Source organism: Bos taurus, chromosome 15 (assembly GCF_002263795.3).
Source record: "Bos taurus isolate L1 Dominette 01449 registration number 42190680 breed Hereford chromosome 15, ARS-UCD2.0, whole genome shotgun sequence".
Taxonomy (NCBI): domain Eukaryota; kingdom Metazoa; phylum Chordata; class Mammalia; order Artiodactyla; family Bovidae; genus Bos; species Bos taurus.
In genome coordinates this window covers 42,034,044-42,060,022 of record NC_037342.1, presented here as the reverse complement: position 1 = coordinate 42,060,022, position 25,979 = coordinate 42,034,044, and the positions used below count along the sequence as shown (strand labels likewise).

The window sequence follows — 25,979 nt, the reverse complement described above, 5'->3', positions numbered from 1 at the left end:
ATCTAAGTCTATGCCCCAACCACTAATGCTGAAGAAGCTGAAGTTGAAAGGTTCTATGAAGACTGCCGGGGACCAGCCCCGGCTGATCCAGGGTATTCGAAGGAGAGACGGCGTAGGCGAAGATCAGGAAACAATTGCTTAATTAAATGTTAATTAAGGATATAAAGAGTAATAGAATGAGGATAGCTCAGTAGGAAAATTCAGTGAAGAAAAGAGGCTGAAATAAGGATAGCTCAGTGAGGAAATTCAGTGGAGAAGAGAGGCTGAATAATTCAGCCAGAAGGTAAGAGAAAGAACGACATGGTGAGACCAAGTTTCGGTGAACAAGGCCCGCACTTTATTTTCCAAAGTAGTTTTTATACCTTAAGTTATGCACAGAGGATAATGGGGGAAGGGGTAGAGTCTTGCAGCAAACCAGGCTTTCTTCCTGCAAACTTATCATATGCAAAAGCTTAGGTGATTTGCATCATCTTCTGGCCCGGAGGCCTGTTAACATTTTAAGACCTTTTCTTCAGAAAACTTATTTTTCTCTAAAGGTGATTGGTCAGGAGCCACCCTCCAAAAGCATTAGATAAAGTTGCATTCCTACAGAGCAAAGGTGTGGTGGGCTATAACAAGAAAAAGAATTAACTCAAGGGTCCCAGGTTACAAACATTAAAGCTACTACTTACACCAATTATATGAATCAATACACTGCCAGGGACACAGCAGGTAAGGGATATGGAAATTTAGCAGCAAACATTGGCCCAACAAGTGAAAATCCCTTCACCAATACAATTTCTAATCAGTCTTTTAACTACTCAAAAGAATCTATGTTTAGACAGTTTAGAACATCTCCTGCCTCTCACAGTTGGGAGGCTCTGAACAATCACATGTGGCCGGAAAAACCTATTCAGGCAGGCTAGAGGATTTCCAAAGGAGTTTGTAGGTTAAACACTGTCACACCCAGGAATTATTAACTGGAGCTGTAAGCTAACTTTTTTCAGAGAGGTAGTGGGGGACAGCCCCCCGTAAAGTCAGAGGTGTAGGTGAAAGCACAAAGCAGAAAGTAGGCAGACTCTGGTTTTGGGGGTAGATTGCTCGAGAATTTCCAGGGAGACTCCTGAGGCTTGATCCCGCCTTTGCGTATGCCAAGCCTCCTTCCTCATGACCTTTGCCAGAGGCGGAGCTCGCTCCCTGCAGAAGACCTACAAGACCTTCTAGAACTAACACCAGAAAAAGATGTCCTTTTTATCATAGGGGACTGGAATGCAAAAGTAGGAAGTCAAGAGGTACCTGGAATAACAAGAAAGTTTGGCCTTGGAATACAAAATGAAGTAAGGCAAAGGCTGACAGAGTTTTGCCTGATCACAGCAAACACCCTCTTCCAACAACACAAGAGACGACTCTACACATGGACATCACCAGATGGTCAATACTGAAATCATATCGATTATATTCTCTGTAACCAAAGATGGAGAAGCTCTCCACAGTCAGCAAAAACAAGACCAGGAGCTGACTGTGGCTCAGATCATGAACTCCTTATTGCAAAATTCAGGCTTGAAACTGAAGTACAGAAAACCAGTAGACCATTCAGGTATGACCTAAATCAAATCCCTACAATTATACAGTGGAAGTGACAAATAGATTCAAGGGATTAGATCTGATACATAGAGTGCCTGAAGAACTATGGACCAAGGTTCAGAACACTGTACAGGAGGTGGTGATCAAAACCATCCCCAACAAGAAGTACAAAAAATGCAAAATCATTGTCTGAGGAGGCCTTACAAATAGCTGAGAAAAGAAGAGAAACAAAAGGCAAAGGAGAAAAGGAAAGATATATCCATCTGAATGCAGAGTTCCAAAGAACAGCAAGGAGAGATGAGAAAGCCTTCCTCAGTGATCAATGCAAAGAAATAGAGGAAAACAATAGAATGGGAAAGACTAGAGATCTCTTTAAGAAAATTAGAGATACAAGGGGAACATTTTATGTAAAGATGGGCACAATAAAGGAAAGAACAGTATGGACCTAACAGAAGCAGAAGATATTGAGAACAGGTGGCAAGAATACACAGAAGACCTATACAAAAAAGATCTTAATGACCCAGATAACCACGATGGTGTGCTCACTCACCTAGAACCAGACATCCTGGAATGTGAAGTCAAGTAGGCCTTAGGGAGCATCACTACAAAGAAAGCTAGTGGAGGTGATGGAATTCCAGCTGAGCTATTTCAAATCCTCAGAGATGATGGTGTGAAAGTGCTGCACTCAACATGCCAGCAAATTTGGAAAACTCAGCAGTGGCCACAAGACTGGAAAAGATTAGTTTTCATTTCAATCCCAAAGAAAGGCAATGCCAAGCAATGTTCAAACTACCACACAATTGTACTCATTTCACACGTTAGCAAAGTAATGCTCAAAATTCTCCAAGCTAGGCTTCAACAGTACTTGAATTGAGAAATTCCAGGTGTTCAAGTTGGATTTAGTAAAGGCAGAGGAACCAGAGATCAAATTGCCAACATCCGTTGGATCATAGAAAAAGCAAGAGAATTTCAGAAAATCATCTACCTCTGCTTCATTAACTATACTAAAACCTTTGACTGTATGGATCACAGCAAACTGTGTAAAATTCTTTAAGAGATGGGAATACCAGACCACCTTACCTGCCTCTTGAGAAATCTGTGTGCAGGTCAAGAAGCAACAGTTAGAACCAGAACATGGAACGACGGACTGGTTCCAAATTGGGAAAGGAGTACGTCAAGGCTGTGTATTGTCTACCTACTTATTTAACTTATATGCAGAGTAAATCATGCAAAATGCCAGACTGGATAAAGCACAAGCTGAAATCAAGACTGCTGGGAGAGAAAGCAACAACCTCAGATAATGCAGATGATACCACCCTTATGGCAGAAAGCGAAGAGGAACTAAAAAGGCTCTTGATGAAAGTGAAAGAGGAGAGTGAAAAAGCTGGCTTAAAACTCAACATTCAGAAAACTAAGATCATGGTGTCTGGTCCCATCACTTCATGGCAAATAGATGGGGAAACAATGGAAAGACTGACAGACTATTTTCTTGGTCTCCAAAATCAGTGCAGATGGTGACTGCAGCCATGAAATTAAAAGATGCTTGCTCCCTGGAAGAAAAACTATGACAAACCTAGACAGCATACTAAAAAGCAGAGACATTACTTTACCAACAAAAGTCCATCTAGTCAAGGCTATATTTTTTCCAGCAGTCATGTATGGATGTGAGAGTTGGACCATAAAGAAAGCTGAGCGTCAAAGAATTGATGCTTTTGAACTGTGGTGTTGGAGAAGACTCTTGAGAGTCCCTTGGACTGCAAAGAAATCCAACCAGTCCATCCTAAAGGAAATCAGTCCTGAATATTCATTGGAAGGACTGATGCTAAAGCTCCAATATTTTGGTCACTTGATGCGAAGAGCTGACTCATTTGAAAAGACCCTGAAGCTGGGAAAGATTGAAGGCAGGATGAGGAGGGGATGACAGAGGATGCGATGGTTGGATGGCATCGTCGACTTGATGGACATGAGTTTGGGCAAGCTCCGGGAGTTAGTGATGGACAGGGAAGCCTGGTGTGCTGCAGTCCATGCGATCAGAGAGAGTCAAATATGACTAAGCGACTGAACTGAATGACTAATGATGCTGAGCATACTTTCATGTGTTCATTGACCCCTCATACACATTCTTTGAAGAAATGTCTATTTAAATCTTCTGTCCACTTAAAGATATTAGTTGTCAATACTACTCAGCCATAAAAAATGAAATTGAAATTTTGCCATTTGCAGCAATACGGATGGACTCGGAGGGCATCATGCTAGGTAAAATAAGTCAGACAGAGAAAGACAAACATTTTATGATCTCACTTTTGTGGAATCTGAAAAAGTACATCAAGCTAGTAAATACAACAAAAAAGAAACAGACTTACAGATATGGGTTACCAGTAGGGGAGAGGGAAAGAGGAAGGAAGAAGGGCAATATAGGAATATGGGATTAAGAGGTACAAACTATAGTTAAAAAAAAAAAAAAAGGCTGTAAAGATATATTGTACAAAAACAGGGAATATAGTCAGTATTTTATGATGACTATAAATGAAGTACAACCTTTTTAAATTGTGAGTCATTATACTGTATATATGTAACTTATATAATATTGTACAACTATATTTCAATAAAAAATTTTAAATTATTTTTAAAATTTAACAAATGTTGTGTTATTGAATTATAAGTTCTTTATATATTATAGAAAGAAACCCCTTATCATATACATGCTTTGCAAATATTTCCTCCTGTTCTGTGGTTTGTCTCTTCACTTTCTCGATGGCGTTGTTTGCATCACTTATGAACCTTACTTGCTGAGTTGGAACCACCTCACGTGGCCCTTTATTATTCCCTTTGTTTTGGGTGCATTAGCCCTGCCTGGACTATTGGACTTTGGCCTTTCTGGGGTCAAAGCTCAAGTCTGGTGCTCTTGTGTTCCATCCAGAATCGAACACAGGGGCCCCCCAGTGTGGGCTCTTGTGCAGCCCACGCCCTGATTTTACCTTCCAGGGAGGGACTTGTGGACCCGCAGTTTGCGAAGCAGCACATCAGAAATATTGGGCATGACATCCAGCCCGCCCTTTGACTCTTCTTCCTCAATAGCTGAGGAGAGTTCAGAAGGGTGTCCTGGAAAAACAGAAAAAAGTATTTAACTTATAAAATGTCTGTTTGAAATCACAGTAATATTCTTGGCAATTTGCTTCAGGGGGTAAGGAAGAACTTTAACATTTATTAGAGCTTGGTTATATGCCAGGGGCTTCATGATTGTTATTTTATCCTCGCAATAATCCAATGAGCTAGACTTTAATCATCCCATTTTACAGGAGGGTAAACCAAGACTCAGCAAGATTAATATTGTGTTGGCCAAAAAGTTCATTTGGGTATATCCAAACAAACCCTTTGACCAACCCAGTAACTTGCTTACAGTCACAGAACTGGTAAATGGCATGGACTATAAACAGTTTTATCTGCACCAAGTTCTCTGTTCTTCCCACCGCTCCCCACAGTACCAAGCAGTCTCCTTTGTCTGGGGTCTGAGATTGGTTTTTGGCAATTGGAAGCTGGTTGGCTCGTAGGCTATAATGTTTAGAAAAGTCCCCTCTCTTTGGCAGACTTCTCAGGAGGCTGGCTGCCCAACTAATCTTCCTCAAGTGAATTCTATCATCTGTGTCCCACTTAGAAATAAGAATTTGCTTCCATATTCCCACAGATAGGAGTAGAAACAGGGTTTTTCCAGAGTAAAGCTAAGGTCATTAGATCTTTGATCTTTTGTGGACCTCTGAAATAGTTGCCTCTGAGTTAGTTGTCCTGAGTTGCCTCAGGACCAATAAAAAATTTTTTTTCCCCCAAATATCTCCTAACCTTCCTTGGTCTGTGCTCTGAAGGCAGAAACAATAAGCCAAGTGTTCTCTTTGCCACAAATTTTTCTCATGTTCACAGACAGCTCCAAAGCTTCCTTTCTCCATTTTCCCAACTGTTCAGCGTGGCCTCTAGATACATCCCATGCCCCTACATTCTGGTTGTTGCTACCCCAGAGGCTCCAATGTCCTCCATCAAACTCTTATCTCTGGAGCATGTTGGCAATGTCCTTTGCATTGACCTCAGTTATTCATTTGGCATAGACTTGCTGTGCCCTATGGGCTCATAGCACACTTCAAATTAAAAGTCTCAAATCTCTTTTACTTGAGCTAAATCAAATATCTATGTCTCATACAATGCTTACTTTCCATTGCAGGACTTTATAGTTATCCATCCCTTACCATCTTTCATGGATTTGGGCCCAGCAGATTTCTAGAACTATAGTCAAGGCCTGCGATCAGGACTGTGGGCAAGGTTGTGGTAGCCAGCTAAATGGAGCTAAGATTGGGAGTCATGAATTAGAAGCCTCCTCAAGTGAGATCACGTGGTGAGATGATTAGGTATACTTTGGCTCTAGGTGAAGAATGTTTACATACTTAGATCCTTCCAACAACTGAACAGTGTTGATGATGTTCCTGGCCCTCAAGGCATCCAGCAAAGTCTGGAGAACCATCTATCAGAGCCACGGCAGCCAGCAATCCTTCTTGGGATCTGAGATTCTACTCATATCAGGTAGCTACTTCTCTTAGCTACCTGTCACCTCTTGAGTTCTGCCCTGGCACTGCTCTCTGACATTTCCACGTGACAGAGGGCAAACCTTGTGGTGCCTTTGGCCTCACTCTGCCTTTATGTATCCCCACTTCACCCAGCAGAGAGATAATGAAGAACTGGGCTCCTGAGGAAATCTGTAGGATTGATAGAATTATACAAGGTCTAATCATCATAGTGAAGTCATATGAGGGGGTTTTTTGCCTGGAAAAGTCCCCTAGGTAGAACCCCACCCATTAAAATGGCTGTCTTAAGAGTGATCCCATGGGATTTCCCTGGTGGTCCAGTGGCTAAGACTCTGGGTTTCCAATGCAGGGGTCCCAGGTTCGATCCCTGATCAGGGAAAGAGACCCCACACGCGTCAACTAAAGATCTCACATGCCATAGTGAAGATCAAAGATCCTGCATGCTGCAACTAAGAACTGACACAGCCAAATAAATAAGTAAATATTATTTTTTAAAATGGTGGTCCTAGAACAAGTGGCTCTCAGAACCAGCCACCCTCCTGATTGCAACCAAACTGACAACAATGCCAACACAAAATTTTTAAGTCAACTAAAAATATATCACAACTCTCAATACAGGAAATGATAATAATCTTTAAAAATAATGGTCAGAGAAAAAATTTCCTAGAAATAAATGTAGAGCTCCCAACCTTGTTAACCCTTTCTTCCTCCCTCAAAGAATCAGTCCTGAGAGGAAGATATCAGAGGTAGTGGTAAGGTTGTGATAAACTCTTGTAGTCACTTTTGTGACTACAGAGCCAGAAGAGAACAGGACCAAGGGGTGAGTGGGCAGATGAAGAGGTGTTCAGAAAGTTTCTCTGGAGTAGAAAGATCTCCACACCACCAAACAACACTCCAAGAAGATGAAAAATTGCCTGTGCGGCTGTTTGTTTTTCATACTGAGGAGGCGAGGAAAAGAAAGGAAAAGCAGAATGACAGCATGGTATTCTACCAGCTGATAATCTCAAACAATATAAAGGGATTTACCAGAAAGGAAGATACATGAGAAAATAAATCAAACAAGTCCCACTGATGGAGTGAGTGGCAGAAGACACATGGAAAACCCCAGCTGAAAATCAACCCACCCATCCTGCACTTCTGAGAAATAGCAGAGTGGCCAAACTCTTTGAATTTTGCCTGTCTTTTCCTTCCTTTCTCTGGCAGAAGAGTGAGAGTGGCTGCTGGCAATGGATGGGTCAAGTGTGGAAAACAAACATCTGGGCAGATTGTCCCTATAATTCTACTCTGAATTGGTGAAATAATCCATGCCTTACTACTGGCCACCCAAGGGAATAAGATATACCCCAACTTCGGTGTCATAAATTCAAGTGCTACGGTACAAACAAAATTATAGAAAAAGAGCAGAAACCAACCCGCAACCACCACTACCCACAGCTCCATCTGAACTTCCTCTTTTCCCCATTCTCCAGGCAGTGACCAAGCAGACACAAAACACCCAGTCCTCAACTCAGCGCAGCCAGGAGGACAGAGATCTCAGAAAAGGTAGAAAGAAGTCAATGAAAATTGATCTACACAATATATCTAGGTCAAGAGAAACTTCAAGTACAAATGTTCTCATCAAAAATAAATTAAATGAAAACAAATGTCATGGCAACTACACAAAAATAGTGAAAAGAGGAAGGAAAGCAGGGAGGAAGGTGTAAAGGAAAGAAGAAAGGAAACACACAGGCCACAGATGTCAGGATAGAAACAGAGATGCAAGAACATGTCAAAAATGCATTTTTGTGTAAAGGGCATGGCACAAGTGCTTTGACTCTAGGAGAAATTAGAACTCCCCCTCAAAACGAAAAAAAGAATCAGAGGTGAAATTAGAGGATGGCATAAAATGGAAGAAGATTACAATCTAAGAAAATAAAACTGAAGACCAAAAATAATAAAGCAAGAAATTCTAAAAACGTAGATCTAACCAATATGTTGGAAATATGAAGAAATAAAAACAAAGCCTCAAGTTGAGTTAGTGGAGGAAACTGAGATGAGCATAAGGAATAAAAAAGGAAAGAAAGATTAAAGTATTGAGAGGCAGAATAATGGACCTCCAGTGAAGACACTGATGAGAAATTTCCAGATAATGGTGGCTCTGAAGAAGGGGAAAAACAAAAGCAACAAAGAACAGGGTCAAAGACATGAGAGAAGAAAAAATTTCCTCCATGGAGAGAAAAGCCAAATTTGCAGACTGAAAAAGCACACCACTACAGAAAAAAACACATGTATATATAATCTTATTCTTTCTATGTATGTAGATATATCTTATATAGATCTGTATCTATATATCTTCTCCAACTACCCTCATAGAAAGAGTAAGCCACCTACAGGGAAAGGTGAGGATTGAGAGGTGCTGTAAATAAGCTGGTCTTAAGACTTCTTGGCAAGACTGAATACAGTGGGGCATTTATAAAGATCTGGGGAAAAGAGAGATCCAGAATGTATAACCGTCCAAGCTCTCTTTCAAGGGACTTTCTTCCCTGGTGGCTCAGTGGTAAAGAATCCACCTGCCAATGCAGGAAGGCATGTTCAATCTCTGGGTCGGGAAGATCCCCTGGAGAAGGGAATGACAGCCCACTCCAGTATTCTTGCCTGGGAAATTTCATGGACAGAGGAGCCTGGGGGGCTACAGTCCATGGGGCCACAAAGAGTTGGACATGAGTTAGTGACCAAACAGACAACAGCAACAGTACCTCAATGATATTTTAAAAGTGTTCATATTTCTTGTTACTTTGTGGCTTAGATAATCATACACTGCATCCTTTTTAAATGTGTATCAAAGACTGGTTCTGGGCCCTTGATTCTGTTTTATTCTGACAAGTACTGTACCACTTTAATTACTACTGCCTTATAATATATTCTAAGTATACAGTCAGTTACTTCTCCCCTCTCGCTGTTTTTTTTTTTTTTTTTTTTTTTTGAAGAGTATTCATTATATTTTAGACATAAAGATTCAGTGAGAATAGAAAGAGCAACTAGACAAAAATTCAGGAGACTGGACTTCATGGCCAAATACCACTTAACAGTGTCTGGTGTCTTTCAATGTGTCTGGTGTCTTTGTGACCCTACAGACTGTAGTATGCCAGGCTCCTCTGTCCATAGGATTCTCCAGGCAAGAATACTGGAGTAGGTTGCCATTCCCTCCTCCAGGATATCTTCTCGACCCAGGCATCAAATCTGCATCCCCTCCTGGGCAGGGAGTTTCTTTACCACTGAGTCACCTGGGAAGCCCAATCTTTGGGGTAACAGAATCTTAAATCTTCAGATACATATATATTATTAAATAAAACAAAGTTCAGAAGTATTAGTAAGATAAATACAAATATAACTATATATAAACTGCTTGAAAACAGATTTGCTACCCCAATTAAGGAGAAATAATTGGGCTTCCCTGGTGGCTCAGATGGTAAAGAACCACCTGCAGTGTAGGAGACCTGAGTTTGATCCCTGGGTCAGGAAGATCCCCTGGAGGAGGGAATGGCTACCCACTCCAGTATTCTTGCCTGGAGAATCCCACGGACAGAGTAGTCTGGTGGGCTATAGTCCATGGAGTCGCAAATAATTGGACATGACTGAATGACTAACACATATACACTGGAGAGAATAAAAAGTTGTTGCTTTTTAAGAATTTATGGGGTTGTGGGTAAAATTTCAAGACAAATCTTTTCCTAGGGTTTTAGACCTGCTTTAATAAAGAAGTTAGAAATTAAAAGTCGAGATTATATCATATTTTTTCCAAAGATATCATATAAACATGATTAATTTTTAAAAAATTAATGGATATTTTACTTCTGTGAATCTTCTTGTCAATGCTGAATCAGATCAGATCAGTCGCTCAGTCGTGTCCGACTCTTTGCGACCCCATGAATCCCAGCACGCCAGGCCTCCCTGTCCATCACCAACTCCCGGAGTTCACTCAGACTCACGTCCATCGAGTCAGTGATGCCATCCAGCCATCTCATCCTCTGTCATCCCCTTCTCCTCTTGCCCCCAATCCCTCCCAGCATCAGAGTCTTTTCCAATGAGTCAACTCTTCACATGAGGTGGCCAAAGTACTGGAGTTCAGCTTTAGCATCATTCCTTCCAAAGAAATCCCAGGGCTGATCTCCTTTAGAATGGACTGGTTGGATCACCTTGTAGTCCAAGGGACTCTCAAGAGTCTTCTCCAACACCACAGTTCAAAAGCATCAATTATTCGGCACTCAGCCTTCTTCACAGTCCAACTCTCACATCCATACATGACCACAGGAAAAACCATAGCCTTGACTAGATGGACCTTTGTTGGCAAAGTAATGTCTTTGCTTTTGAATATTCTATCTAGGTTGGTCATAACTTTCCTTCCAAGGAGTAAGCGTCTTTTAATTTCATGGCTGCAGTCACCATCTGCAGTGATTTTGGAGCCCAGAAAAATAAAGTCTGACACTGTTTCCACTGTTTCCCCATCTATTTCCCATAAAGTGATGGGACCGGATGCCATGATCTTCATTTTCTGAATGTTGAGCTTTAAGCCAACTTTTTCACTCTCCACTTTCACTTTCATCAAGAGGCTTTTTAGTTCCTCTTCACTTTCTGGCATAAAGGTGGTATCATCTGCATATCTGAGGTTATTGATATTTCTCTCAGCAATCTTGATTCCAGCTTGTGTTTTTTCCAGTCCAGCATTTCTCATGATGTACTCTGCATATAAGTTAAATAAGCAGGGTGACAATATACAGCCTTGACGTATTCCTTTTCCTATTTGGAGCCAGTCTGTTGTTCCATGTCCAGTTCTAACTGTTGCTTCCTGACCTGCATACAAATTTCTCAAGAGGCAGATCAGGTGGTCTGGTATTCCCATCTCTTTCAGAATTTTCCACAGTTAATTGTGATCCACACAGTCAAAGGCTTTGGCATAGTCAATAAAGCAGAAATAGATGTTTTTCTGGAACTCTCTTGCTTTTTCATGATCCAGCGGATGTTGGCAATTTTATCTCTGGTTCCTCTACCTTTTCTAAAACCAGCTTGAACATCAGGAAGTTCACGGTTCACATATTGCTGAAGCCTGGCTTGGAGAATTTTGTCTCTTGAGACTCTTAAGACTAATAGAGTTTTGCCAAGAAAATGCACTGGTCATAACAAACACCCTCTTCCCACAATACAAGAGAAGACTCTATACATGGACAGCACCAGATGGTCAACACCGAAATCAGATTGATTATATTCTTTGCAGCCAAAGATGGAGAAGCTCTATACGGTGAGCAAAAACAAGACCAGGAGCTGACTGTGGCTCAGACCATGAACTCCTTATTGCCAAATTCAGACTTAAATTCAAGTAAGTAGGGAAAACCACTAGACCATTCAGGTATGACCTAAATCAAATCCCTTATGATTATACAGTGGAAGTGAGAAATAGATTTAAGGGCACTCTATCTGATAGAGTGCCTGATGAACTATGGAATGAGGTTTGTGACATTGTACAGGAGACAGGGATCAAGACCATCCCCATGGAAAAGAAATGCAAAAAAGCAAAATGGCTGTCTGGGGAGGCCTTACAAATAGCTGTGAAAAGAAGAGAAGCAAAAAGCAAAGGAGAAAAGGAAAGATATAAACATCTGAATGCAGAGTTCCAAAGAATAGCAAGAAGAGACAAGAAAGCCTTCTTCAGCGATCAATGCAAAGAAATAGAGGAAAACAACAGAATGGGAAAGACTAGAGATGTCTTCAAGATAATTAGAGATACCAAGGGAACATTTCATGCACAGATGGGCTCTATAAAGGACAGAAATGGTATGGACCTAACAGAAGCAGAAGATATTAAGAAGAGATGGCAAGAATACACAGAAGAACTGTACAAAAAAGATCTTCATGACCCAGATAATCACGATGGTGTGATCATTGACCCAGAGCCAGACATCCTGGAATGTGAAGTCAAGTGGGCCTTAGAAAGCATCACTACGAACAAAGCTAGTGGAGGTGACGGAATTCCAGTTGAGCTGGAATTCCAAATCCTGAAAGATGCTGTGAAAGTGCTGCACTCAATATACCAGCAAATTTGGAAAACTCAGCAGTGGCCACAGGACTGGAAAAGGTCAGTTTTCATTCCGATCCCAAAGAAAGGCAATGCCAAAGAATGCTCAAACTACTGCACAATTGCACTCATCTTACACGCAAGTAATGCTCAAAAATGCTGAATAGGTAGGTGTTAGTTATTATACGACAGACTGTGTGCTAAGTAGCTTCAGTCGTGTCCGACTCTTTGCAACCCTGTGGACTGTAGCCTGCCAGGCTCCTCTGTCCAAGAGATTTCCCAGACAAGGATACTGGAGTGCGTTGCCATGCCCTTCCCCAGGGGTCTTCCTGACCCAGGGATTGAATCCATGTCTCTTAAGTCTCCTGTACTGGCAGGCAGGTTCTTTACCATTAGCACCACCTGGGAAACCCCTATGTCAGACTGGGGGCTTCCAACACAGTTGGTGGCACCATGGACATGAACACACAACAATCCTTAAGCAGAGGGCTTCTGTGCTGAGAATGACTGAATGAGCATCAGCCATCCGGAGAGGTAAGTCAGGAGAGGGAGCTTGGGTTGGAGGGGAGGCAAGACCTCCCCCCAAGTCTTCCTTTCTGAAGATAAGTCTGGCAAGAGGGTGGGTGGGGCCTCGCAGTCCCCAGGAAGGAGGGGCTGGGGTCTGAACTCTGTGGTGACTGCAGATTAGAAAGCAGGTGATGACTCTAATGTCTCAAAAAGAGGAACTGCTATAGTTGGTGACATCCTGGGTGTAAGAGGAAAAGGAAAAGGAAGCATCAAAAGTTCAGGCCTGGGTCACCCTTCCAACCCACTAGGTGCTAATGAGACTCAGGGAGGACTGGCAGGATCTGGAACAGGGGCTGGTTGGAAGGAGGCAAGTTTAGAGGTTCTCTGAGTGAGCAGGAAAACACCATCTGATTCATTCATTCATCCATCTGCAAATATTTAGCAAGGGCCTGCTCTGCGTCCGGCCCACACTAGCCACCGGACAGACAAAGGCCCTGACAGGAAGTGCAGTTTTTACACGTTCAGCTTCTTTGATCTGGAGAAAATGAATCCAGCCCTAGCCTGAAGAAAGTGTCTCTTCAATCCCACCTACCTTTTTCCTGCTCAGCCGCTTCACTAAGTTCTGGAAGCTTGAGCCCCACTAAGTTCTGATTTCTCAGCAGGATGTGCTCCTTTTTAGGGAAAGAAAGACAACATTTCAGATGGTGACCTCAGGCTGGACTCCTCCCTTGGCTGTATGGCTCTGTGACTGCTCAGTCTCACGGAGCAGACCCTAGGAACATGGATAGTCACAACACATGAGGGGCAGTAGGGAGACTGCTTCTCTCCCGGCCCGTAAATGTGCTAGAAACCCCAGCTTCAGCACCCCATTCCCTGAGTCAGGAATTGTCCTTGGTGTGGTTGCCTTTTAAAATCGGCCTGTGAGCCTCAGGGCGAGAGAGCTGCCAGCCACACGGTGGCTGAAGGCTGGAGGACAAACAGAAGCAGGCCCGGGGCTCTGGGGAAAGGAAGGTCCCCTGGGTGTATACGGAGCTGCCAAAGATGGAAACAATCTCTGTGATCTCACGGCTGTGCTCTGAGCTGGCTGGAGCCTCCTGCCTTGTTGTTCTTGGGCAGTGAGTGCCCACTTCTGGGACTTGTGGCCTCTCCTGCCCCCAGCTCCTCAGTGGCCTGTGATGGCACCTCTTGAGATGTTTAACTCTCCAGACCAGTGAGGACTGCAGATTGCCGCCCCAAGGCAGCAAGCCAGCAGCCCCTGCTGCTGGGGGCCTTACCAGGGGAGCTGGGAAGAGATGGGGCTGCTGACTCCAGGTATGTGGCACAGGAAGCCTCACACTTGTACCAAGTCCAAGACCAGTGCCCCCAAGAGGAATTGCCGGACAGGGCTCCTTGGCCCTGGGACTTGTGCTTTCTAAGAGGGTTTTCAGTGTCCCTGTAGCAGAGGCCACTTGGGCGGTTTGCCTCCTGGGTGAAGGAGAGGAAGAGGCCAGCAGAGGGAGCTCTGGCCCAAATGGGAGCCACAGGCCAGGGCCCTTTACCTCTTTCTTTAGCCAGCCGCCCACAACCGAGCAGCTCTCAGGACCCTGGCTTGGGGTAGCGGTGGGGGCTGGGGATGAGGTCAGAGGCAGGGCAGTGGTTAGTGAAATGGGGCTTCCAGATTCTTTCTACTTTGCTGCAGAGAGAAACATGCAGGGGTCTGGGGGTGGCCTGTTGCCTGGGCCTGGCCTCTGATGCCCAGAAGCCCAAGAAGGCAAATGCCTGACTGTTTGCTTCCTTGGTGTCACTCCATGCTGTGGAGTCATGGCTGCCTTGGCCTGTGGTCTGGATTGGCCCTCTGGGGAAGGAGGGCTCAGGTAAGGATTTCTTTTAGTAACCTCTTTTCTTCCTCACATCCAGGGCTCTCTCCCCCATCTCTGGATGCCACCCCCTCTCCCCAAGTCATTCCCTGCTTAGGGTGGCAGCCTCATGACAGACAGTTGTGTCTGGTTTGATGGCCAGTGAAAGCTAGGGACATCACAGATATTGGAAGAAATTCACAAAGAGGGAGTAGCCCTTCCTGGCTGGGAATGATGGATTTGAGGCCCTTTGTTAACAAGCAACAGGGAGGAAAACTTAGGGGCATGACAGAAAGAAAAGCCATCCCATCCTTGTCTGTCCAAGGTGACAGGGCGCTCCATCAAAGGCTTCTCGCTCATAAGGCATCGGCTCTGGCTGGAGCGGGGAAACACAGCCCAGCACTGAGGGCCCATGTACCCCTGCCTACACCCACTTTCCCCTCAAAATGTGGCTTTGTGTGGCAGCTACTTCCCAACTGACCTCGCCCGAGTGAGCGGGCAAAAGCCCTCAAAGATGATATTTATGCAGAGTGCACAGCCCAGCGGGCCTGGCTTATCAGGGTGGGGACATTTAGGGCTCTACAAGGCCCATGTCTGGGCCAGAGCCACCCCAGCTCAGCCCAGCGGTCCTCAGCCCAGGGTGGGGACCTGCACGCACAGCCCACCCCAGGAGGCCCCAGAAACCCACCTCACGAAGCTTGGTCAGTTTCTGCATCCGCACAGGCTGCACTTGTATCTGAAAGTCTTTGAGTCCGGGCGCCTTGGCCAGCTTGCTGCCAGCTTTGCCTGTAAAACGCTTCTCTTCCTCAGCCAGCGGCAGCTTGGCAAGCACTTTCTGCAGCCGGGGGCCGGGTTCTTCGGGGCCGCTGTCCCAGGACACTCCCCGCAGCAGGGGCGGCCGGGACGTCGGGGGCCACAGCTCAGCTTTGGAGCCAACCTTGGACCCTGCGGGCTCTCCAACTGTACTCTTCCCCTGGGAGGCCTGGGGAGCCACCCCCCCAGAGCCCTGGGTTGGACCTCTGGGCAGAGGGTTGCCCTCCTTGGCTGTCTTTGCCAGCGGCTTTCCCAGCTCGCTCTCCACGGGGCCAGGCTGGGGGCTGTTAAGGGCCATCTTCCCACCACTGCCTGGGCCAGAAGCTGGGCCCTTGGGTATGGCCTCCGGGCGCTGGAGGGGATCGAAGTTTTCCTTGTGTTCTATTGTAATCTCTTTGGACTTCTCAACTGTGGGAGAGCGGGCAGTCAGCCTGCCCTGAGACAGTGTTCTCTGGTCATTCTGCTTCCGGTCAGCTAGCCCTTTGAGGACGTTCTGAAAGAGACAAGGTAAATTTGGGACCCCGGAGGCAGGTTGGAGAGAAGAAGGGTGAGTTCACTTCTGCTGTGGGGTCTCTACCCCACAGACTCTGCTAAGGGGACTACACGTAGCGGGTGGGCTAGGTAGAAAGTGAGGACTGCAAAGTCACATCTGAGCCAGTAAAGGGAACCTACAAACAAGCTGGAGGTTTGTAAAACAGACAGGACAAGGGGACCTGCCATTCAAAACCTGCCAAGAACTTCCCGAGGGTTAGGAGCTGCAGAGGACAGTGGAACGGAGGGCAGCATGGGGGCAGTCACAAGTTCTGGCTTTGACTCAACTGCCCCAGATTCTAGCCCTGACTGCCTGTCAAGGCCCTTAACTCTTAGGGCCTCAGATTTCCCATCAGGTTTGTAAAGAAAGAAAGAAAGAAAGAAAGTGGAGTCGCTCAGTCGTGTCCAACTCTTTGCGACCCCATGGACCCCGTAGCCTAGCAGGCTCCTCCGTCCATGGGATTTTCCAGGAAATAGTACTGGAGTGGGGTGCCATTTCCTTCTCTAGGGGATCTTCCCAACCTAGGGATCGAACCCAGGTCTCCTTCATTGTAGACAGACTCTTTACCATCTGAGCCACCAGGGAAGTCCTAACTCCCTGAAATTATATGCAAATGTATATGTGCTGTTCATGGGCTGTATGTATTTTTCTGGGAAGAGAATCCACAGCTTTCAACAATTTCTCAGAGTTCTATGATCCAAAAGAGGCTACAGATCACTGAATGAGGTGATTCTTGCAAGCTGATATTTTACTGTTCAGAAGTTCTAAGATTCTACATTCTTTCATTTCCCAGGGAAAGCTGCTTTGTGAGGCGCACGTGGGTCTGTGTGGGTATTTGTGTGGCTGTCCTGTGTGTGCACTGACACTCTAATAGAAGACTCTGTCCCAGACCCAGTTCTATTAATAGATGAGATTATATTCTATGCTGCCCTTGACACCACCTTGAGCAGTTGACTCTGAGCAGATGTGGGACTCTTCCTTTGCTCATCAGCCAAGATAAAGTTTTCCGGGTGACCCCCAAGAAGAGCCTCAACTAGGGGCTGGAGCTTCCCTGCAATTTTCATGCAAGCTGACTGGAACAGCAGACTTGCCCAGCTTTTGCTGGGTCCAGAGGTCCCGCAGGTCTCCGGCAGCAGCCTGACTGGGGCTCTAGGGCTATGAGCAGGACCACCATGGAGGTCATCCCCACTAAATCCCACCTCCTCACCCCTCCTCCTCAGAATTCTAGTCAACTCGGGGCAGAGGAAACTTCTAGCCTCCTCAGCCTGGACCTTCCACTCACGCACACCCACTGGCAGGCTGCCCAGGGCCTAGCCTTCTGGGACACCGTGTCTCCTACACTCAAATCATCCCAGTTGGGCAGAGCTCAAACTCACAGACTCGCCAAGGTGAGGTGAAGGGACTTCGGCCTCATCCCCCTTCTGCTGGAGAAAGTAAACACGAGTTAGCCAGCCACGTGAAGAGACCCTATCTCCTCTTGAAACACCCTCAAGGAGACCCTACAGTGGTGTCAATGCCTCCCCCACCCAGAAGCCCCACCCCCAGGGGGTCACAGGGCACCTCTCAGGAGTTAAGGGGTAAGAGAAGAGACTAGCTGGCATAGAAACCCCACAGCAGCCCCATTACCTGTGGCGGTGCTCCGGGCAGAGGGGACGGTGGGCCACTGCACACATCCAAACCTAAAATAGTCCAGAAGCTGCTGAGTGATGCCCAGCGCCCCCAGACTCTCAGCTGTCCTCCCCACAAGATCCTCCCTTAGGTCCCTCAGGCATGGAGCCAGTGTTTGTTGAATACCCCTCACAGTGCTGCTCTACAGGGAGCCCTCATCTAATCATCACAGAAACCACATAAGCAGGCTGGGGCAGAGGGAGAGCAAGGCCACACAGCCAAGAGAGTCAGCACTGGGCTCTGAACCTGGGTGGCCTGGCCTGAGCCTGAGCTTGCCCTGCAGCTCTGACCAGGGCAACCTGCTCTCCTGGGCACCTCACTCCTTCCCTGGCTGAGCTTCAGTTATGGCTCTGAACACAGCCTCATGAGGGGAAGCAGTCAAGATACAAATTGCGGCCCAAGTAGAGGCCTTTGCAGTAAGCTCTGAGGTCACCTCTCTCCAAGGCCTCTCTGGACAAGGGGCCCCAGTCACAGCTCGCTCCCACCACCTTGCACGCATCCTCACCCTGGGCCAGGCCCACTTCCACGTGCTAGCTCGAAGCCCTGAAAGAAAGCATATCCTCCTCTGAGGCCGCCCAGCCAGGCCCCGGGGGAAGGGGCCAAGAGAGGGTCCTGATTGGGAAGCCCGCAGGATGGGAGCCCTGGGGCCCAGGAGAGGGACTGAGCCACCACCCAGCAGGAGGAGCCAGGGCAGGTGACTTCCGGGGACTGGACCTTACCAGGCGGCGTGGGGACGGTGAGGGAGTTGCTCTGAGAGGACGCAGGAGAAGCTCCGGGGCTGAGGTTTGGGGAAACAGCTGTGGAGACACACAGATTGGCCAGCATTAGTGAAGGCTCAGGACTTCAGTCTGACAAAGACATCCTTTCAGATCGTCTCACCCTTGGGGACCGGGTCTGCCTCGTCGGGTTCACAGGCTGATTCTCAACTCTATACAAGGCCCCTGCCATAGCCTAACCCCTCCCTGCCCCAACAGAGGGGGCACTGAGGTCACTTAGGGGTGACAGACGGCAATTTGGATCTTACTCCTTGGTCTGCCTGGCCTCAACCCAAAGTACCTTCTAGAAACAGAGGGCCTGGCATCGCTTGGCAGGTATAGGTCCAAAGGCTGTACCTCTTAGGCTTGTCAGGATGCCCCTGATTTTAATTGCACCCCTTGTCTCCTAAGTACATTCAGACTTGTCTAACTGACCCAAATTCTTGCTCAAGAAAAAAGAGTGACTTTAGCCAAAGGGTTAACAGGAGGATTTCAGGGTCCAGGAAAACCTTCTAATCCAGAAATTTCATAAAAACACCAAAGACCACCTTCCCTTCCCCTTAGTAGCTAGGATCCTTCCCAGGGTCTCCAGCTGGAGGTCAAGGAGAGGGAGCCCAGTGCCGGCCTCTCCTGACCTTCGCAGAGGAGGTGCCCATAGAGCAGGCCTCCTGGGGATGGTGAGATGCCATACAGACCTGACTTGCGGGGTGGCCCAGGGGTCTGTGCACACTGGCATCACAAAAGGGTTTCTCTTCTTTCAGGGTTCAGGGACTGGGGAGCCCAGGTCAAGTTCACCAGTATCATATGGGCTAGTATTTCTTGGCAAAGCAGGAGGACACAATGGTAACATATAGTCCCCCAAAACTGAAAGGTAAGAGAGTTTTCTGGGCTAGAGTTGCGTATTTCAGAGCTTCTGATATGGGGCAAGATGCTCTCCCCTCACAGGATCCTCTTCATGAGGCTCAGTCCTCCTGGGGCTTAGAGGCCTGGTGGCAGGTGCTTTGAGGGCACCGCTCAGAACCAGGGCTCCTGCTACAACTGATGCCCAGCCCTCCCCACCCCCACCCTTCAGAGGGGCTCAGAGCGGCCACCTGGCCTCCTACCTGGTGAGGACTCTCCGGGACTGCTCCTGGACTTCCTTCCACGGCGGGTCAGGAACCGCTCACTCACCAACTTGGCTTCCTCCAGTAGCGCCAGGTTTTTCTTCTTGTCCTCCTCTGAGATGCTGATGTCTGGCAGCTGGTCATTGACCAGGTCAATGACGTGCCCTGCAGGGTCTGCAGAGGCAAGTGAGCTCCAGGTGAGACCCATGGAATCCTTGGTCCCTCAGGGCCTCAGCCCTGCCCCCAACCCCAAGCCCCCAGCCCACGGATGCTGCCCAGAGTGGACTCGGCCAGCCAAACTTCGGCCCAATTCCAGGCCCCGGAGAGGGCTCCGAGGGGACAGACAGGCTCCCTCAGCAGGCCTAGCCCCACCAGCCCATGGCGTGGCATGCCTTCTGCCACAAATGGCCATGAAATCCCCCATGAAATTCCCTGTCCTAACTTCTTCCATCAGGAGCCCCACCCGTGCTGTCTGCTCCCCTAGTGTCCTTCCTTTGGGTCTCTGTTCCTTTAACGAGCCAAGGACACAATTCTATGGCTACCTTCCATCGTTTTGCCCTCTATTCACACTGTTCAGCCCTGTGCTGTGCTAAGTCGCTTCAGTCATGTCCGACTCTGTGTGACTCGATGGGCTGTAGCCCACCAGGCTTCTCTGTCCATGGGATTCTCCAGGCAAGAATGCTGGAGTGGGTTCCCTTGCCCTCCTCCAGGGGATCTTCCAGACCCAGGGATTGAGCCCGTGTCTCATGTCTCCTGCATTGGCAGGCGGGTTCTTTACCACTAGCGCCACCTGGGGAGCCCCTCTATCCTTATTCTATCCTTCTCCAAAACTTACCCCTATTCTTCTCCAAAGCTGCCCCTTCTCCAGGAGACTTTCCCTGGGTGAGTGGTACCACCTCTCACCCAGCTGCTCAGAAACATGAGAGACACTCCACACTCTTTCTTCTTTCTCAGTCCACCCAGGTCCCACCAACTCATCATCAAGTAAATATCCCTGGAACCTGTGCCTCATCGCCATTTTTGCTCATCAGCTGTAACTTACTTGCTCAATTACATCAGCACCTCCCAGGTCCTTTCCACCCCCGGGTTACCTGCACCATCCCATCCTCTGCTGCCTCTCAGAGTGACCATCCCGAGAGCCTCCTCTGACCATGCAGTTCTCCCGCCTCAGCTCAGCAGGATTCCTCATGGTCTCCAGGGTAACATCAGATACCCAGCTGGGCCCAACCGCTCTTCCTGATCCCACATACTCCTCTCCTCCAGCCCCTCTGTGGTGAACGGCTCCCACTGTGCCTCTCCAGCCTCCTTTCCTCCTTCTTCCAGTCAGAGCTCCCCAGTCTCTACTGGGTGAAGCTCACTGGAGTCTCAGTCATGTTGGGAAATTAGGAAGGAGCTAAACCCTGTTGCCCACCTCGTCTCATGTACCAGTAATGGAACTGTGTACCATCCTCAGCCAGCCAACAAGCTCAGTCCCCCTGGGTGGCTGGCTCAGAGATGGCCAGGTGAGGCAGTGAGAGGCAATTCTGAGAAAGGTGTTGGGTATATGGGAAAGAGGAACTCTCTTTTCATTGAAGGGGTATAAGTTGCTCATAGACATTTTCCCAGAAGAAAACCAACACACAAGAGAGGAGACTTGGGAGAGGAGATGAGATGATTGCTCATGACCCAGCGTGAGCACCTGGGGTTAGCACACCCCGAAAACACAGACCCTGGCTTTTATTTTTATTTTTTGGCATGAAGTAGTATAAGCTGTATTTCTTATACATATTTCTTATGTAGTATAAGAAGTATTTCTATGATGTGAGAGTCCTGACTAATAACCACAGCAAAGCATTCAGTTGCTCTGTTAAGGTTCCTGTTCCCCAACAATGTTGCTTCTTCCATCCAGATGACCTTTCCTCTTGTCCACCTCTCTAAGGCACAACTCAGGTACTCTCCCGTCTGGAATACCTATCCAGCCTTCCCCGTCTCTAGCCAGAACTGGTCCCCTTCTTGACTCAGTTTCCCTAACACTTCTGTGAAGGACCTTGCCACACAGTGTCTTGATTCTATCTGTTCACTTGTCAGTCTCCTCACCGACAGTGAGTGACATGCAAGCAGAGACCACGCCTGTATTTGTGATGGTCCAGAGCAGGCTCTGAGATACACTGCGGAAGGAGAAGGTGGTTGGGGCAGCCAGCCTTGCAGCTAAGCACACACCTACCTGGATGTAGGCCTTTCTAGCTGGGGGCAGAGTGCCTCACCCAGCCCATCTGTCTCCCTTTGCCTCAGCTTCCTCTGTATGCCCAGGACTTGTCTTTTTACCAAAACAAACTAAAATCAGATATAATACTTCTGGGCTCAGACACAGAGGGCTCATCGATTTTGCCCTGTTGGGCTTCTAGGGACGGACTTATCTGAGAAACAGGAGTGGGGAAGCTGGCCAAGCTGCCAGACCTCAGCCTTCCTACTCAAACAGACCTTCAGCTGGACCTCTACCTCTGGTTGCAGAAATAAGAGAAATCAGCTTAGCCCTTACCCACAGAAGTCAGCGAAGCAGTGGAAACCTTCAAGTGTCGGTGAGAAAGCCTCCTGTGGGGACTGTGGGCTCTGAAAGACAGGACAGAATCACCTTGTTAAGAAAATTGGTCCACAGAGCATGTAAATAGGTGTCTAGATGCTTGCCTATGCTTTCTAAGTCATCCTAGATCATGGCTTTCAATCTCATCTAAGCTTGGGATTTGGTAGAAACACACATTCTCAGGCCCCACCCACCAACAGGATCAGAAACTCTGGGGATGGGGTCCAACACCCTGTGATTGATTGAACAAGTCCCATCCTCCACCACCAGGGGCTTCTGATGCTCGCTAAACCACTTCCCTGAGGAGAGGTAACTGTTTATCAGGGCTCAGACTCTGAGCATCTGACTTGCAGAAAACTCATAAAATGTGAATAATTGCCTGGTAGAGATGCAGATGATTTCTGTTGGAGAAAAAAGATTAAAAAAGTAAGGTTTCATTGTTCCGTGAAACATTAACCTATTTCATATCTAACTGAAGCAATCTTATTCCAGCTTTCTTGTCCTCCTCACTGATTATATTAAGTATGTCCATTTCTTGTATCCTCTTTTGAACCAGCTTTGTATTCCTGTTGGCCCCCCACCCCCATTAATGAGTTAAATAAATCTTTGACACATAAATCTTTGACACATGCTCATTACATATCTGTATTAGGGTTATCTTCATAACTTTTTGGAAATTATACTTAGGCCATCTCATTCTAGGTAGACAAATGCATGAGGTAGTGCTGTGTAAGACAGGCAGTGACATCTCTGTGCCTGTGAGCCAGTATTCCTCCCACGAGGTCATCTGCCACACAGGCAGAATACTAGTCAAGAATCCACATCTTCCAGGTCTGTTTGCAAGTATATGGACAGATATTACAGGAAACTCCCCTGCTATGACTTGTGCTTTTCTTAAAGGTTAGCCAAGTGCAAAGATCTGAATCCAGGAGAGAAAATAATATGGGGGAAAGGGAGATAATGGAAAAATGCCATGCTCTCTCTCTCATTTCGAAAAACCGTTTGGTTTTATTTCATCAATAAAATCATCAAGAAAGAAGAAAAGATTTATTTAAAAAAAAAAAAAGAGTTGTCTAATCCCACATGCTAGGAAGTAGTACCCTTTATTGCATAGATTAGGCACAGAGGATGTACCTGTTGACCGGGTTTTTGTCAGTTTCTCCTTCTGGTGAACTGGCATCCCCAGTCAGGATGATGGTGGGTGGACTGCAAGATATTCCTGTGGTGGCAGGGTCCTGGTGATTTAGAACAAGAACACAAATGGAGTTAAGCTTCCAGGAGCTGGAACCTTTATTCCAGCGTCATGATACCAGAGCCTTCTTGAAATGGGCCAAAGGAAGTTTATTTGGATTATCCAGAAAAAAGAAAAAGAAAAAAAGTTTCTCCATCATTCACCTAGCTTAACTTGGTCTATCTTTTATGCACTAAGATTAGGAAGCCACAAAGCAATCCCTGGTTATTTCTCACTGCTGCTGCTGCTGCTGCTAAGGCACTTCAGTCGTGTCTGACTCTGTGCGACCCCATAGACGGCAGCCCACCAGGCTCCTCCATCCATGGGACTTTCCAGGCAAGAGTACTGGAGTGGGGTGCAATTGCCTTCTCCATATTTCTCACTAACAATGTATTAATAGAAAAAGAACAGTGGAGTCCTCAGGCTGCAAGCAGCCTGCTTGGGGAAGGATGCAGGCCAGCAGAAAAGGTGGCGACACATGTGTTCCTGACACCCAGTGACAGTCCTCCATGCGGCTGATGTGACATTTCAATAAAGTGATTTGTTCCAGGGGTAATGGAACATGGTGTTTAACTTTTATCTTTGTGAAAATGTTTATATAAATAAACAAACATTTCTGAAATAATAACAAAAGTTACAGGCCAATCCTTAAATTTTTGAGATAGTTTGCAACTACTAAGCAAAATAGAACAAAACTTCTCATCATCAAAATGAAAGTTATTACACTGCAGATTGGAGCAGCTGTAGTGAAAATGGTATACTGTTATGCTGCTAATGGCTGTGTGAGTGGTAAAACCCTACGTATACAAATGTAACATACAAATGTGTATGTTCCAAATATGTATAATAAGTACTTGTTGAGTGAGTAAATGAATGAATGAAATAAAAGCATGCTGTATAGGATATACAACAAAATTCATAAAGATACATGTCAACCTGTGGATCTGGAGATAGAAATAGGACCAGTGAACAGGAACAATAATGTCTTTGATTTCTCTGCCACCTGCTGTCCCAGTGTACCCACCTCAGAATTGTTCCCAGTTATATCTGGGAAACTCTCTGGGGGCCCTCTTTATGACCCTTCATCATTTTCCTTCTCCTTGCCCTGCTCTCCCACACTGGTGTGTGCTGTTCCAGCCCTCTGCAAATGCCCTACTCCCCCTACCAAAGGCCTGTCTCCCCATGCTCCTGAGCATGTCACACCACCTACAATATCAGTGCAGCTTCCTGGAGCTTCAGAGAAGTGGGTCCCCACAGCCACTTTCTGTGGAGGTCATGTCCTTCTAGAGTCCCTGGAGATTAGTGCTCTTACCTCTACTGGCCTCGATGAAGCCATGGCCTGGGGGCTGCCCTCACAGAGCCAGGCTGAGCTGTGTTCTTAAGTCCTTGGCATGCAGGAGTTGGCTTTTAGCAAGGTGGGGAGGAGGCCCTCTCTCCTTTTCACATTATTCTTTCTTGTCAAGTGGGTACTATACAGAGTCATCTGGACTTCTTGATTCCCACAACTTTTAGTGAAACCAGCTCTTCCATTTTCATCTGCGTCTATTCCCTCCCTTAGCCTCAAACATGAAGCCAGGTGAGCTGGGGAAGAGTCTCTGAGTCCAGCCAGGGAACGCCAGATCCCTGTGTTCCACGATCTTTCAGCAGGAGGGAGCTGTAGTGATGAGACAGGGGGAAGCCCTCAGAATCCCTGAGCACATGGAAGGAAACTTCAGACAAGGACTCTGGCTGGGTAGGAGTAGGAAGCAGCATTGCCTTTTTCCTTTTCCTTTGGAAGACTCACACCCTCAAATTTCTGCTCGTCATCCACTAGTTGTGTGTCCTCGGGCAAGCTACTTGACCTCTCTATGCCCCATGATAACTCACAAGGCTGATGTGAGGATTAAAAATAATGTTGAGAAAGTACCTTAGCACAAGACTGATATATAAATAAACAGTCATACCACTGTCAAATCACTTTTCTCTCTCGCTCAACAAACACATTTTAGTTATGCATCATGAGCCAGAAGCAGTTTGAGATACAAAGACCCTCATGAGCTCACAGACAAGCAAGGGATACAGAGAAGTAATTCATACTGATAATACATATAAGGTGATAAGGGATGAACCACATTCTTTGAAAGCTCAAAGGAAAGCAAAGCAAACTCTCTTATGAGGGGAGCTGGAGAAGACTCTCCAGAGGAGGGGACATTTAAGCTAGCTCCTAAGGGATGAATATGAGTTTGCAATACAAAGATATTAGAGGAGGGACCTCCCTGGTGGTCCAGTGGTTAAGAATCCGCCTTGTAATGCAAGGGATGGGGGTTTGATCCTTGATTGGGGAACATAAGATCCTACATGCCATGGGGGAACTAAGCCCACAAGCCACAACTAGAGAGTCTGTGTGCCACAACGAAAGATACCACATGACTCAGTGAAGATCCTGTGCTGCAACTAAGACCCGACCCAGACAAATTTAATTAATTAAAAGTAAGATATTAGGGGAGAGGTTTTGGGCAAAGGAAACAGCATTAGTAAAAGGCATAACAGCACTAAGGATTCATGAGCGTAGCTGGAGCATAGACTATGGAGTAGGTGAAATAACTTGCTTACTCTTCCCCCACCCCTTTCCCTCTCTCCCTCTCTCTGTTCCTCCCCCCAACCCAGCTTAGCTCCATTCATGGTGTAGATTGTTTTACCCCCCTTTTTTTTAATGAATGACACAAAAGTTTTCAAAAGTCTTAGAGTCTAAGAGAGCGGCCAGTCTGTAAACTTTTGCACATTATTACACTTTATTCTGTCTATTCACCCAGCAA

General features: G+C 46.6%; 1 protein-coding gene across 8 annotated transcripts in view; it reads right to left on the bottom strand.

Annotated features, from left to right (window-relative positions):
- IRAG1 (inositol 1,4,5-triphosphate receptor associated 1) overlaps positions 1-25,979 on the bottom strand; it is a 126,261-nt gene that overhangs the window by 38,605 nt on the left and 61,677 nt on the right. For 4 of the 8 annotated variants that reach the window (XM_005215898.5, XM_005215900.5, XM_024974998.2 and 1 more), the window contains 9 exons: positions 23,088-23,188; positions 21,912-21,982; positions 19,394-19,567; positions 18,255-18,332; positions 17,494-17,546; positions 17,244-17,291; positions 15,211-15,828; positions 13,280-13,358; positions 4,542-4,665 (listed from right to left, as the gene is read on the bottom strand). In XM_005215898.5, coding sequence (XP_005215955.1) covers positions 4,542-4,665; positions 13,280-13,358; positions 15,211-15,828; positions 17,244-17,291; positions 17,494-17,546; positions 18,255-18,332; positions 19,394-19,567; positions 21,912-21,982; positions 23,088-23,188 — 1,346 coding nt within the window. Of the gene's footprint in view, positions 1-4,541; positions 4,666-13,279; positions 13,359-15,210; positions 15,829-17,243; positions 17,292-17,493; positions 17,547-18,254; positions 18,333-19,393; positions 19,568-21,911; positions 21,983-23,087; positions 23,189-24,496; positions 24,839-25,979 lie in introns of all 8 variants that reach the window. The other 4 variants (NM_174392.4, XM_024974996.2, NM_194465.4 and 1 more) reach the window with 2 other exon arrangements.